The sequence below is a fragment of the Mesoplodon mirus genome (genome assembly GCF_964341445.2).
Source record: "Mesoplodon mirus genome assembly, chromosome: 15".
NCBI classification, from domain to species: Eukaryota; Metazoa; Chordata; class Mammalia; order Artiodactyla; family Ziphiidae; genus Mesoplodon; species Mesoplodon mirus.
Window position 1 is genome coordinate 70,886,553 of NC_138991.1, and position 14,540 is coordinate 70,901,092.

At 50.3% G+C, this 14,540-nt stretch overlaps 2 protein-coding genes across 2 annotated transcripts; one reads left to right on the top strand and one right to left on the bottom strand.

The window, feature by feature from the left end:
- Positions 1-240: 240 nt before the first annotated feature.
- Positions 241-9,503, bottom strand: LOC309816773 (ubiquitin carboxyl-terminal hydrolase 42-like; the record flags this gene model as incomplete). Its single annotated transcript, XM_082644546.1, has 5 exons — positions 241-319; positions 525-619; positions 739-1,464; positions 4,906-5,046; positions 9,474-9,503. 5 exons carry the CDS (start codon positions 9,501-9,503, stop codon positions 241-243), a joined length of 1,071 nt encoding a protein of 356 aa, XP_082500672.1.
- A 2,147-nt stretch (positions 9,504-11,650) lies between these two features.
- LOC309816774 (cytohesin-3-like) lies at positions 11,651-13,992 on the top strand (the record flags this gene model as incomplete). Its single annotated transcript, XM_082644547.1, has 6 exons — positions 11,651-11,719; positions 11,826-11,997; positions 12,547-12,773; positions 12,874-12,945; positions 13,072-13,226; positions 13,375-13,992. The coding sequence occupies 6 exons, from the start codon at positions 11,651-11,653 to the stop codon at positions 13,445-13,447; spliced, it is 768 nt and encodes a 255-aa protein (XP_082500673.1). The 3' UTR covers positions 13,448-13,992.
- Positions 13,993-14,540: the final 548 nt, after the last annotated feature.

A 14,540-nucleotide genomic window follows, 5' to 3' on the forward strand; every position in this document is an offset into this window, starting at 1 on the left:
GTGGCACCGTCTCCCGGGCTGTTCACATGGCGACACGCCACTGCCTTCGGACCCTTCCTTCTACTCCCGTTACATGACGCTGAGGTCAATGCACTGACTTTTTTTTTTTTTTTAAGTGTGGAGACAGACTATCTTAACTAGGAATTTAACTTCAGAATTCTAAAGGGAGCAAAAGAAAGTCTTCGTTGCTGGACAGTCGAGAAGCCCTGCGCCACCCCTTCACACCTCCTCAGGTGCCTGTCACGCGGGGGGCTGAGTGGGACGGTGCCGGCGGGAGGACCAGCCAGGGGCTGAGGAGGAGCCCCAGAGAGGAGGGGTGCTGCGGGAGGGGGGGCGTCAGCTGGACTAACAGACCCTGTACGTGTTTACTTTCTTAAAAGGACCATGAACGAGCTCTACAGATCGTTATTCAAATCATTCCAGGGTCCAAAAGGTTCACCCTGAGACTTCCACGAGCGGCCGCACCCACAGGCCCTGCTGTGACTCCCCGGCCCGCGTCCCATGGCCTTGGGACGGTATCTTACCTCATCTCATCTGTGGAGCCTTTCCCTTTGCTGCCGAGTTTGAAGGTGTCTAAGATTTTGTCTTCTGGGAGAGGTGGCAAAGAAGCAGGCATCAACTACCATAAAAAAACAGAGAGATTTCAGCTCCGGGGGCCACCTGACACCCAGCCACGTGACCCGCCGGACACGAGGGCGGAAGCGAAGGCCTCCCCGGCCCCGCCCAAGGCGGGCTCACCTTCCCAGGGAGACCGTTTGCCTTAGAAAAGGGGTTTTCTGAGTGTAGAGCAGGCTGGCCGTGGCCGGGGGCAGCACCCGAGGGCAGGCCGTTTTCTTCCGGGTCGCCGTCCGTACCGGTAGCACCGTTTATAGCCACGGGCTCTCGGAGCTCGTGCGGAGAGGCCCCGCCATCTTGGGCCACCGGAGCAGGGGCGCGTGCGCTCTGGGCGGGGCCGAGACCGTTCTCCTTGCCGAGGCCCTTCGCCTCCTCGTCGGACTCTTCGGACGACTCGGTGCCGTAGGGGACCAGCACGCCGGAGCTCAGCCTGGACCTGCCGTTCATCACAGGCTGAGGGCCGGACGCCCTCAGGGTGATCTGCTTTGTTACCTTACCAGACGCGGGCATCATGGCGGCACTCGAGGTGGACTGTGTTGCAGAAGAAGTGGTGATGGTAGACGAGGGGGCAGGCTTGTTAGGGCTCTCCAGGGAACTGCTGGGAAGCGCAGGCTGAGACTGAACTGGGCGCACAGGTAACTTGTCGTGAACACTGATCGTGATTTTCTGTTTCTTGGGATGTTCTGGAATAACTGAGGGCCTGTTAACCGACGAGTTCTGAACTGGCGTTAGAACTGTTGAGGCGTTAAGAGGGCCAGTCCTACTGACACTGGAATTCCCGTTAGGACTTGACATGGAGCTGCTCGGCGTTTCCTTCAAGGGTCCCGTCCCGTTTAGATGAGGTGGGTTCTGGAAACAAGCAGACCACAGCCAGGTGAGAGCTCCAGAAACAGTCGGAGACTCAGAAACCTGAGGCCATAGGCCTCTCCCACTTTGGTTATCTTTTTCTTTTGTGAATAACAAGTTTCATGCACCTAGAAAGCCCTCCCCCTCTCCTGTGGGCCTGTCCACCACAGACCTTTCACAGGGCACAGTTTTCTGAGAATGAATTTCTGATAAACAGGGACCACTCTTTTTGTCAGAGAACAACACCCAGACCAAATTCTTCCTGCTCCAATTTGACAGAAAGATGGGCATGGAGTCACACAGGTTCTCCTTGGATGGTTTCCTGGGAGCCCACCGCAGTCCGGGCAGAAGGAAGTGCCAGCCACGGGGAACTCCCACGGGCCAAGGGAGCGAGGGAGACAGGCACGTGGACAGACACACTAAGCCATCCCTGCCCCCATCATCTCCGACTCCTACTCGAGCAGTTATTTTGCTCCAGATCCCAACTTCTGCTGCTATAACCCAGAAGTTTCAAACTGGTAGTCATGGGTGAATTCTGACTCACAGATAAATTCTGTTTGGTCTTCAAAATGTTTTCTTAAATATCTGAATTAGTTGCTATCTTAACACTGGAAAGCTTCATAGTTAAAAAAACAAACAAAAACAAAAAAACCTCTTGAAAAAGCAACAGCACTGGCCCCTCCACACAGGGCATGTGCTCTCCAGCTGAGCGTGTCCTGAGGTCTCACTCAGGCAGAGCCCAGGGCAGGACCTGCTGCCTGTCCATCTCCCTAAGGCACTGAATCTGTGACTCCCTATCAAACTGGAGGCTGTTATGACACTATGGCACAGGTGAAAGGGTTATTCCAAGGTGTATACAGGCTATTCCAACAAGTCCAACATGTCCACAATCTCAACACCTACGTCAAGCAGAAGCCAGGCCTCCACTGAGGACTCGGAGCTTCACACGAACCAGGCATACCTTCCATGCCCCCTGAGAAGCCATGAGGGAGTGTGATCAGACCCGGCCGGACGGCAGAGAGAAAATGCCACACTCCTGAAAGGGCGAAACGGATACGACTAAAATGTTCTTTTTGTAAAAGCATCATTTTCCTGGAGGCCAGCATTAATCAAGAATCCCCAAATATTTAATCCATTAAGTGAATGGAAGTCCAAGGTGGGAGCTAAAATCTCTAGCGTTTAAATAGACTTACACCAACGACTCCTACAGAACACCTACTGAGCGCTGGCAGAAGACCTCAGACCCCCCAAAAGGCAAGAAACTCCCCACGTACCTGGGCAGGACAAAAGAAAAAAGAATAAACAGAGACAAAAGGATAGGGACGGGACCTGCACCAGTGGGAGGGAGCCGTGAAGGAGGAAAGGTTTCCACACACTAGGAAGCCCCTTCGCGGGCGGGGACTGCGGGTGGCGGAGGGGGAAAGCTTCCGAGTCTCGGAGGAGAGCACAGCCACAGGGGTGCGGAGGGCAAAGCGGAGAGATTCCCGCACAGAGGATCGGTGCCGAGCGGCACTCACCAGCCCCAGAGGCTTGTCTGCTCACCCGCCAGGGCGGGCGGGGCTGGGAGCTGAGGCTCGGGCTTCGGTCGGAGCGCAGGAAGAGGATGGGGTTGGCGGCGTGAACACAGCCTGAAGGAGCTAATGCGCCACAGCTAGCCGGGAGGGAGTCCGGGAAAAAGTCTGGAACTGCCGAAGAGGCAAGAGACTTTTTCTTCCCTCTTTGTTTCCTGGTGCGTGAGGAGAGGGGATTAACAGCGTCGCTTAAAGGAGCTCCAGAGACGGGCGCGAGCCGCCGCTGAAAGCGCGGACCCCAGAGACGGGCGTGGGATGCTGGGGCTGCTGCTGCCGCCGCCAAGAGGCCTGTGTGCGAGCGCAGGTCACTGTCCACGCCCCCCTTCCGGGAAGGCTGTGCAGCCCGCCACTGCCAGGGTCCCAGGATCCAAGGACAACTTCCCCAGGAGAGCGCACGGCGCGCCTCGGGCTGGTGCAACGTCCCGCCGGCCTCTGCCGCCGCAGACTCGCCCCGCACTCCGTGCCCCTCTGTCCCCCCCGGCCTGAGTGAGCCAGAGTCGCCGAAGCGGCTCCTCCCTTAACCCCGTCCTGTCTGAGTGAAGAACAGACGCCCTCCGGCGACCTACACGCAGAGGCCGGGGCAAACCCAAAGCTGAGACCCGGGAGCTGTGAGAACAAAGAAGAGAAAGGGAAATCTCTCCCAGCAGCCTCAGAAGCAGCGGATTAAAGCTCCACAATCAACTTGATGTACCCTGCCTCTGTGGAATACCTGAATAGACAACGAATTGAGGAGGTGGGCTTTGAGAGCACGATTTATGATTTTTTCCCCTTTTCCTCCTGTTGTGTGTATGTGTATGCTTCTGTGTGAGATTTTGTCTGTACAGCTTTGCTTCCACCATTTGTCCTAGGGTTCTGTCTGTCCTTTTTTAAAAAATTTTTTTCTTAATAATTATTTTTTATTTTAATAACTATTTTATTCTATCTTACTTTATTTTATTTTACTTTATCTTCTTTCTTTCCTTCTTTCTTTCCTTCCTTCCCTCCTTTAGACAACGAATCATCCCAAATTGAGGAGGTGGACTTTGAGAGCAAGATTTATGATTTTTTCCCCTTTTCCTCTTTTTATGAGTGTGTATGTGTATGCTTCTGTGTGAGATTTTGTCTGTATAGCTTTGCTTCCACCATTTGTCCCAGGGTTCTATCTGTCCATTTTTGTTTTCTTAATAATTATTTTTTATTTTAATAACTTTATTATATTTTATCATACTTAATTTTATTTTACTTTATCGTCTTTCCTTTTTTCCTTCCTTTCCTCCTTCCTCTCTCCCTCCCTTCCTCCCTCCCTCCCTTCTTTCTTTCTTTCTTTCTACTTCTACTAATTCTTTCTTTCTACTTTTTCTCCTTTTTATTCTGAGCCATGTGGATGAAAGGTTCTTGGTGCTGCAGCCAGGAGTCAGTGCTGTGCCTCTGAGGTGGGAGAGCCAACTTCAGGACACTGGTCCACAAGAGACCTCCCAGCTCCACATAATATCAAACAGTGAAAATCTTCCAGAGATCTCCATCTCAACACCAGCACCCAGCTTCACTCTACGACCAGCAAGCTACAGTGCTGGACATCCTATGCCAAACAACTAGCAAGACAGGAACACAATGCCACCCATTAGCAGAGAGGCTGCCTAAAATCATAAAATAGATATGATGATAGATACGATGGAGTCATTCATTTGGTACCAGAAGCCATTGCTAGCCTGCAAAACAGCCAATAAAAGAGATATTAGATACAATTAGGTAAATAGGGAACACCAATCCAGAGATGTAAGAAAAATGGGCTTTCACATTTTAACTGTAAAAGCCCACCTTTCCTCCCCAAAATGTCAGGGCTATCTTACAGTGTATTGTAAAAATAGCTATTAGCAAAATCCACAGAGCTTACTTTTATGTAGCAGAAGTAATGGCCAGCATGGCAATTAAAACCAGTGTGTACCAGTACTGCATACAAATCATAAATGATCGTTTCTCCATTTGGCTGAGATATATACGGTCGAATATCAAGATACTCAGGATATTTCACATCCTACACAGGAATAGAAAGAGGAAAAAGGAACGTCATTTCTGAAGGTGCAGGTCATCCCATGTGCACGGGCACAGGAGACCCCAGAGCACTGCGCCCTATGTTCTGGCAGAAAACCAGCACACTGAACCTCATTTCAAAAGACAGAATCAACCTGGAGCACACCTGAACCTAAGTGTGTTTAATGCAATCCCACTGTATTCTTTATTTCCTTTAAACAAATAAGGATCCACAGTAAGTGAATTCTCCAAATCCATCAAAGGAGACAGTAACAATCACAACTCTGGATTTGAGAGTCCAGACAGTCTTTTTTTTTTTTTTTTTTTTTTTTTTTTTGCAGTACGTGGGCCTCTCACTGTTGTGGCCTCTCCCATTGTGGAGCACAGGCTCCAGACGTGCAGGCTCAGCAGCCATGGCTCACGGGCCCAGCCACTCCGCGGCATGTGGGATCTTCCCAGACCGGGGCATGAACCTGTGTCCCCTGCATTGGCAGGCAGATACTTAACCACTGTGCCACCAAGGAAACCCTCCTTTTTAAAAAAAAAAAATTATTTATTTATTTATTTATTTGGCTGCGTTGAGTCTTTGTTATTGCCCGTGGGCTTTCTCTAGTTGTGGCGAGTGGGGACTGCTCTTTTTTGCAGTGCACCGGCTTCTCATTGCGGTGGCTTCTCTTGTTGTGGAGCACGAGCTCTAGGAACGCGGGCCTCAGTAGTTGCAGCATGTGGGCTCAGTAGTTGTGTCTCGCGGGCTCTAGAGCGCAGGCCCACTAGTTGTGGCACACAGGCTTAGTTGTTCTGTGGCATGTGGGATCTTCCTGGACCAGGGCTCAAACCCATGTCCCCTGCATTGGCAGGTGGATTCCTAACCACTGCACCACTGGGAAAGTCCTAGACTATTTCCCATTAACATAACTGTGTCCCAGAATAAAGCTCAAAAATATTTATAGGAGTAAAAAGAAAGTCCAGCACGCAACAACATAAAATCTAATTGAAGAGTACAACTGAGTTATATACTCAAAGATGAGGCACGGAAAGATCAGAAATGACCAGTATCAAGGAGCAAATAAACAGAATCAGACCTGAAAATAACACAGATATAAGACTCAAAAATAAGGACATTAAAAAAGACTTCTTAAAAAAATATATATAATTTCTATGCTCGAGGTAGAAAAAAGAGCATGTTAAGGAGAGATATGGAAATAGAGCCAAATCTATTTTACAGAGGAAAAGTAGAATCTCTGAGATGAAAAACACACCAGGTGAAATTAATAACAGATTAGAAACAAAAGAAGAAAAGATTAGTGAACTTGAAGACTTAGCAACAGAAGTTATCTGTAATGAAACATACACACACAAACCTAAAAAAAAAAAACCTCTCAAAATGACAACAAAAATTAAGCATGTCAGTGACCTGTGGGACTACTTCAAGTTGACCCTAATGTACATGTAATTGGAGTCTGAAGGTGAAGATACAGAACAAATATTTTAAGAAATAATGATTGTATACAAAGGGATAGCACAAGGAAGTTTTTTTAGAGTGACGAAACAGTTGTGTATTCTGACTGAGGTGTATTCTAACTTATTCTGACTGTATTCTGACTTACATGAACCTATATCTGTATTAAAATTCGTAAAACTGACCCCCCCAAAATTAATAGGACTGTACACTAAAGAAATTAACTTTATGTTAATTATAACAATAGAAGTTTTTTTAAATGACTGAAAGGTATACAAATCTGAAACAGTAAATTTACAGATCTAACAACCTCACCAAACCCCAAACAAAAGACTACTTAAAACAGTGATAAAAAGAAAAATTTTAAAGCAGTTAGAAATAAAACATTATGTATATAGGAACAAAGGTAAAACTGACAACAGACTTCTTGTCAGAAACAATGCAAGACAGAAGACAGTGGAGTAACATCTGTCAAGTATTAAAAGAAAAATGTCAACAGAGAATTCCATACCCCATGAAAACATCTTTCAAAACCAAAGATGAGACTTTCCACTTCTTGGAAGATGGATTAGCGGTACTTTTCCCTACTCCTCCCACTAAGTACAGCAAAAAATCCTGGACATTGTATATGAAGCAAACATAAGAAAGCTGTGAAAGACAAGCTAGCAATTTCAGAACCCAAGGAATGACATGGCAGTGAGTTCCCTGGGATTTCTTTGTGCTTCATATATTCCAGGACTTGGAGCTGAAGAAGCCACCGACCTGGAAACACCAACAAATGGAGGGAACAAAGCCACAATGAAAGCCTGCTATCTCTAGCCAAAGGACCAGGAAAGAGGCAGCCTAGCAAGGCAGAAAACTTACAAAAACTGCTTTACCCTAGTCAAACACACAGAAAAACTGTGGTGCCACACCTACCCATGGCCAAGTGAGGAGCCTAGTCTTCCACTTACATCCCAACCTACCCACTGGGGTGGTGTTAGAAAAGGTAAATTAAGAATGGGAACTTTCATCCATGCTGAGTGATAAGAAACCACACCCCCGTCCCACAGTGTCAGTGAAGATCAAATGAAGGGCCTGGATTTCCACCCACAAACCCAGTAATAAAGAAGCATCCCTCCATATTATGCTAAGTTAAATAAATCAAACAGAGAAAGACAAATGCTGTATGACAACACACGTGAAATCTAAAAAATACAACAAACTAGTGAATATAACAAAAAAGTAACAGATTCACAGATGAAGAGAACAAATTGGTGATTATCAGTGGGGATAGAGAAGGGGGAGGGGCATGATAGAAGTAGGGGATTAAGAAGTACAAACTATTATGTATAAAATAAGCTACAAGGATATAGTATACAACACAGGGAATATAGCCAGTATTTTATAATAATCATAAATGGAGCATAACCTTTAAAAATTGTGAATCACTATACTGTACACCTGTAACATATCACATTGTAAATCAATTATACCTCGAGAGAGAGAGTGAGAAAAAGAAAGGAAGAAAGAGAGAGAAAAGAAAGAAGCAACCCTCGAACTTCCCAGTGGGTAGCATCAGAATCAGGACTTTCACTATCACCCAGTGGTAAAAAGCCACTGCTGTGTCAGTGGACATCATGTGGGGAGAAGAAACTCCTACCCCCACCCAGGAAGAACATGGAGCCCCAAACCCCACCCTGGGTGTCAACAGACTGCGTGGGGAACGTGGACTTCTATCTCCACCTAATATTTCTTCCTTTGCCAGAATGGTGTCAGAGAAAGCCAGCTAAAACACATATTAGATAAGATCCAATACCTTATAACGTAACACAAAAATGTCCAGGTTTCAACTGAACATCACTCATCATACTAAGCACCAAGAGTTTCTCACTCAGTGAAAAAAGACAGTGAATGAATAGATGCCAACACTAAGATAGGAGATATGTTAGAATTATCTAACAGAAGTTTTAAAGCAGCCATGATAAAAATGCCTCAACAGGTAGTTATGAACATACTAGAAACAAATAAAACAATATAGAAAAACTCAAAAGATAGAAGATATAAAGAACCAAATGGAAATTTTAGAAATGAAAACCACAGTAATTGAAATAAGCAGCTCAGTGGATGAGCTAAGTAGAAGAATGGAACTGACAGAGGAAAGAATCAGTAAACATGAACACAGAACAAAAATTACCTACTCTGAACAATACAGAAAGAACAGACTGGGAAAGAAAAATGAACACAGCCTCAGGGACCTTCAGGACTTTAACAAAATATCTAAACACATGCTATCAGAATCCCAGAAGGAGAGGAGAGGGAAGGCTGGGTTGAAAGCATTATAAGAAATGAAGGCTGAAATTTTCCCAAATTTGGCAAAAGATATGATTCTATAGATTCAAGAAGCACAGCAAACATCAAACAGGAAAAAGAACAAAGATATTTATGCCAAGACACATCATAATTAAACTTATGAAAACTAAAGACATCGAAAAAATCTTGGAAGTAGTGAAAAAAAAACACCTTACCTATAAGAGAAAAACTATTTGAATGGCAATGGATTTCACATCAAAAACTATGGAAGACAAAGGAAGTAGCAGAATAATTTTCAACTGCTGAAAGAAAAGGGCTGTCGACCCGGAATCCTATACCCAGTGAAAATGTCCTTCAGGAATCAAGGTGAAATTAAGACATCCTCAGATGAAGCAAAACAAGGAGAATTTGTTACCAGTAGACTTACCCTAAAAGAATGACTTAAGGAAGTTCTCTAAACAAAAAGGAAGTAATTTTTTTTTAAAAAAAGGAACCCTGGAACATCAAGAAGGAAGAAAAAACATGGTCCCTGCTTGTCCTGCATTAGGAGGTACGTACCCAGTGGCTTCCTGCCCCTTCCCAGCTGCTCTTTCCTCTCCTTTCTCTCTGTCGGTTTGTGTGAAGCTCTGACTTGGCTGTCATCCATCTGGCCCTTGTGGCTTCAGACGTGCTGGGGTCACCTCATCCTCCTTGCAGGGTGCGGTGGCCATGACGCCCACCCGGGGCTGGGTGAGGAGTGAGGGACCGGAGGCGCGTGGGGATGCCCAGGGGGAACAAGCTCACGCCTCCGCATCCTCAGGCCCTGAGCGCGGGACCGGCAAATCACCCGCCGCCCACTTACTGGGCGGTGCATGTTTGCACCACCCGTGTAGAGTCCAGCAGCGTTTTAAGGACTTCATAACCACTGACAAACAAGTAGAATAGCATTTTTATTTTCTGGGCAATTTTAGGAATTGGTAGGGGGTTTTTACTCTGGTCGGGATTGGGATTTCCACCTTCCTGTGACATTGGAGCCTGAGAGACCTGACATATCATCCAGGCACTGTGCAAACACTGGGGCCTACAGAGTTCTGGTGATTTTGTGCCTTTAACTGAGAGAGGATAAACATGGGCCTGGTGACAGTGTGACAGTGTGGCAGGCGTAGGGGTGCGCAACACCAGTCAGCTGTTCTGATTTGGGGTCTTGTTCTGACCTTTCTCTGGCTGTGCCAGGGTTTGGAAGAGTTCTGGATCTTTGCCTAAAAACCCAGAACTGTAGCCTTGGACTTGAATGCCTGAGTAACCTTCCAGAGGCACCAGACTTTGAGATCCCATGCAGCCTGTGGTCCTGGGGTGAGGGCAGAGGAAGGTGCCCAGAAGAGTACTTGGGCCCTTCCTGTCGCTGTGTTGCCAGCAAGTGCCCCCCTCGGGATGGTGACAGCACTAGCGGGCCTGGCAGCCAGTGTGCCCCAGTGCCATTGGGGATGTGGCTGGCTCTGGAGACTGAACAAAATGAGTGACAACAGGCCTGTGACCTGGTTGAGCAGATAAGCGGGCCACAGCGCCGGTGCACAGAGCACCGTCACGAGCCGCAGGGCTGGCTGGCACCCAGGGTCTGCTGCTTCCCTGCTCCCGAGGCCACGCGCTTGTGTCCTCGTTAAGGCTACAGAGCTGGTGATGGCGCAGCTCACACCTGGAGCCTCGGCTCCCGAGGCCACTCTGCTCTCAGGGCTGTTAGCGTCCCCAGGGGGATCCCAGCACACTGGTGGCCCATCTGCACTCCAGACTTCTGCCAACAGTTCTGACGCTGGCCAGGCTGCTGGGAAGGGTCACTGGGTGTCAGTCCCCAAGGGACCGAGGAGGCGGTCTGTCTGCAGGAAGCAGATGCGGAGGCCGCGTTGGGTTGGGCCTGGGTGCAGCGCCTATACTCAGTGAGGACACGCAGCCATGGGCCCCTGCGTGGCCTGGACACACGGGCAGAGAAGCCAGAATTGTGGCCACGCACGTGCTGGGATAGGAATGGAGATCGCAGTGTGACCTTGCTTGGTGGTTTCTCATCGTAAAGTTAGAGGACACTGCACTTTGAGGAGGCCCGGGTGCCCCGCCAGAGCAGAGCTTGGTGATGTCGCTTAACGCTGGTACTGTAAATACCACGTAGTCACTACGTTTTGAGAATGAGTCAGTTGTGTTAACGCAGACAGGAGTGCGGTCAGAGTGGGGCTGGCGTGGAGAAGAGGCGTGCGCAGTGTGCACGAGAGCACGTGTCTGCTAACAGCCGTGCCAACAGCAGGGTGTTTACAAAGAGAAAGTGGGTGCTTATACTAGTCAGGTGTTGCCAGGCTCCTTCCTATAGGTGTGTGTGTGTCCCCGCGTCCTGAAGTCCAGCCGCAAACACGTGCATGAGCGGAGCCGCTCGGTCTCCCGCATCAAAACCTGCTGGGGCTCGGAGACCAGGAGTGTCACCACCAGCCGCCCTGAAAAGGGGCCCAGGGCTGGGCTGGGCTCAGGGGTCAACGCAGACCACACACCTCCATCTTGATGCCCACAGCCCCCGGCCCGAGAGGCTCCCCTGGTCTCAAGAGCTGGACCACGGAGGGCTCCTCCAGACTTGCCACTGAACTGGGGCGCACTGGGGTGGAAGCCCGGGTACGAAGAGCCGAGAGGCCTTCCAGGGAACAGAGAGCCCTGATGAGCCTGCACGCAGGGTTCGGGGAGTGAGAACCCAGCCCATGGGTCTGAGAGACACGGGTTGGGTGGTGCCTCAAGGGGATGGAGGCTTTGGGGGGATGAAGCCTTCTGACGGGGATGGGAAGCGAGATGGGGGGGCTGGGGAATCTGGGGACCTTCCTTCAGGGCATGGCTGAGGCTGCCTCCCCGCATGGCCGCCCCGTATACCCAGCCTGCCTGTGGCCGTCACGAGGACAGACGTATCATCAGTGACGCAGGGGTGAGGGTCTCAGTCCCTGAGGACCCCTCAGTGGCACTGAATCTGCAGGCGGGGCTCCCTCCCTGCAGCTGGGTGTCCTCATGCGTGTCTCTTCCCCCCCCCTCAGATCTCCACAAACGTCAGGCCCTCGTGCCTCGGCCCTCAGGGTGACCTTCATGTCCCTTCATGTCCCCCCGTGTCCCTGTCTGGGCTCCCCAAGCTCCTCACAGCAGGGACCGGGTTTATGACCCTTGGCCATGAGGGTCTTGCCTGCCTGCACATCCCCTGGGAAGAAGTGGGTCAGGGGAGCCGCTGCTTACCTTGTGCCCGTGGATCGTGGGCATCTGTCACCAGGCTCATGTTTTCTCTTCCAGTTTTTGTTTTTAAACTTTGTATCAGGAGCAAAACTAGAAATGGAAACCAGTTTGTTTCTGCTGTATATTTGAGGGTAAAAGATTTTCTTTTCCACAGTGTAAAGAGAGTAAGTGCAGATGAGCTCTGTGTGTGTGTGTGTGTGTGTACACGTGTGTGTCCCAGATCTTAAGAGATTAATTCAATCTAATAATTCCCCGGGCCAAGGCGTGATCGATTTTGATGGATCCCAGGGCCAGCTGCAGTCCTCAGTAATGTGACGATGGCCCAGACGTAGCGGGATTGAGTCCTGGACAGACCTGCAGCGGCGCTCACTTCATCCTGTTGACATTTCCATGTGGGGAAAGTAAGACCATTCGTCACGACTAACTCTTCCAGGAAGCAGGTTTGGGAAGCGCTCATCTGGGTGCCGCGCAGGCGGGCGGGGTGCATGCGGGGCGGGCCAGGCAGCACAGCACGGCCAGCATTTGGCTGAGTGTCGGGCGGAATCGGGGGGCAGAATGTGAAACATTTTCCACGAGGAAGGAAACTTAAAACCCAGCTCGGCCCCTGTGGCATTTCTGAAAAGCGCACTAACTTGTGTAGGGCCCGCGCCGCCCTGACTCACGGGGTCCCTCTGCTCTTAGGGGGGCGCGTGAAGACCTGCAAGCGGCGCTGGTTCATCCTCACCGACAACTGCCTCTATTACTTTGAATACACGACGGTAAGTGCAGGGCAAGTGCGGGGCTGCCCGTCCTCCGCGTCGCGTCGCAGGACCCTCCGCGGGTGCCGGGGGAGGCTGGCTGAGCGCTCTCCTCCCGCAGGATAAGGAGCCCCGGGGAATCATCCCGCTGGAGAACCTGAGCATCCGGGAGGTTGAAGACCCGCGGAAACCCGTAAGCTAGCTTCCCTGCCGCCCGCCCCCCCTCCCCCCTCCCCTCCCCTCCCCCCTCCCCTCCCCTCCCCTCCCCTCCCCTTCCCTTCCCCCGGCGCCGGGTGACTGTCGTGTCTGTCTCCACCAGAACTGTTTCGAGCTTTATAACCCGAGCCACAAAGGGCAGGTCATCAAAGCCTGTAAGACGGAGGCGGACGGCCGGGTGGTGGAGGGCAACCACGTGGTGCACCGCATCTCGGCGCCCAGCCCCAAGGAGAAGGAGGAGTGGATGAAGTCCATCCGGTGCGCCCGGGCCCGCGGGGGCGGGGCTGGAGGGCGGGGCCCGGGGCTGTGGGTGGGTCATATGGGGTGGGGGCAGAGGGGGCGGGGCCGCGCGGGAGACGACCGGCCCTCCTGGCCTAACCGAGTTTCTTTCTCATTTTTCCCCCAGAGCGAGTATCAGCAGGGATCCTTTCTATGACATGCTGGCCACGAGGAAAAGGAGGATTGCAGATAAGAAATAGAGCTTTTTCCTGGCCTGAGCAGCAGGTAAAAGTAAACTCAAACCCCGCAGCAAAGAGTGACTAGGGGCCTCCCTGCGACACCCTGGACCCCCGGCCTGGCTGCTCAGGGACGGCGGCCCCCGCTGGTCTCGAGGGGCCTCACGTCGTCCCTTCCCGCCGCCCTCCCGTCGCCGAGCGCATCCTTCTCGAAGTCTCGTCCAGCAGCTGCGCCTGGTGGTTCAGCCGCGAAAATCCGCGTGGCAGACGCGGGGTCACACGTGCTCCTTTGTGGCGCTGTTCGCCGTTCTGGAAGCCGCTGTTTTGTATCATAACAGGAAAGGAAAAGCTACCAGTTTTTTACTGAGTTTTTTTTCTCAGATATATAGGATTATAGCTTTTATATGCCTTTTTATATTCTCAAATTATAATGAAAGATACTCTCTAACAGTAGTATTTTTAGAATGGCAGCTATAAATTTAACTTCTGGACACAAGAATATACTGTGCACTGAGAACAATTACATGTGTACACGTATGCAGCCCCCGGGGGGCTGGGGGGGCACCCCGCCCGTGTGGGGGCGGCGCCCAGGGGAGCTCCTGGTGGAGGGAGGCGCACGTGTGCTTGACGACCAGCACTGGGCGGGGCAGGGCGGAGTCCAGTCCTCTGGGACCGTTCAGCTCAGACTTTGTGGTCCCACAGATACTTTCTAAAGAGGCGAATTGTTAAAATATAAATTTCGGTTTGGGGCGTTTGTCCTGTAACTTCTGAACCCCAGGATAGACAGTGTGTACGTTGGACCACATGAAAGTGCTCATGCTTGACCGTTTATGACGCCCACAGACAGCAGTGTCCTGTGGTCCAGCTGAACACGTGGTTCAGACCAGCTGTGACCACTGTCTTCACTACTTAAAACTTGTTGGCAAAACGAATGCTTAGAATAATAATTTGACCAGATTTCTTAATGAAATGAGTTGACATATAAGGAGACAGGGATAACCTTATCCATGTTTTCAGAGATCTGATCTTCCGTTATGGGGAGGGAAAAGTGCAGGCGGGGCGGGGGGGATGAAGAAGCGGAGCGCTTAGGCTTTTCTGTAAATAGTTTAAAACCCCA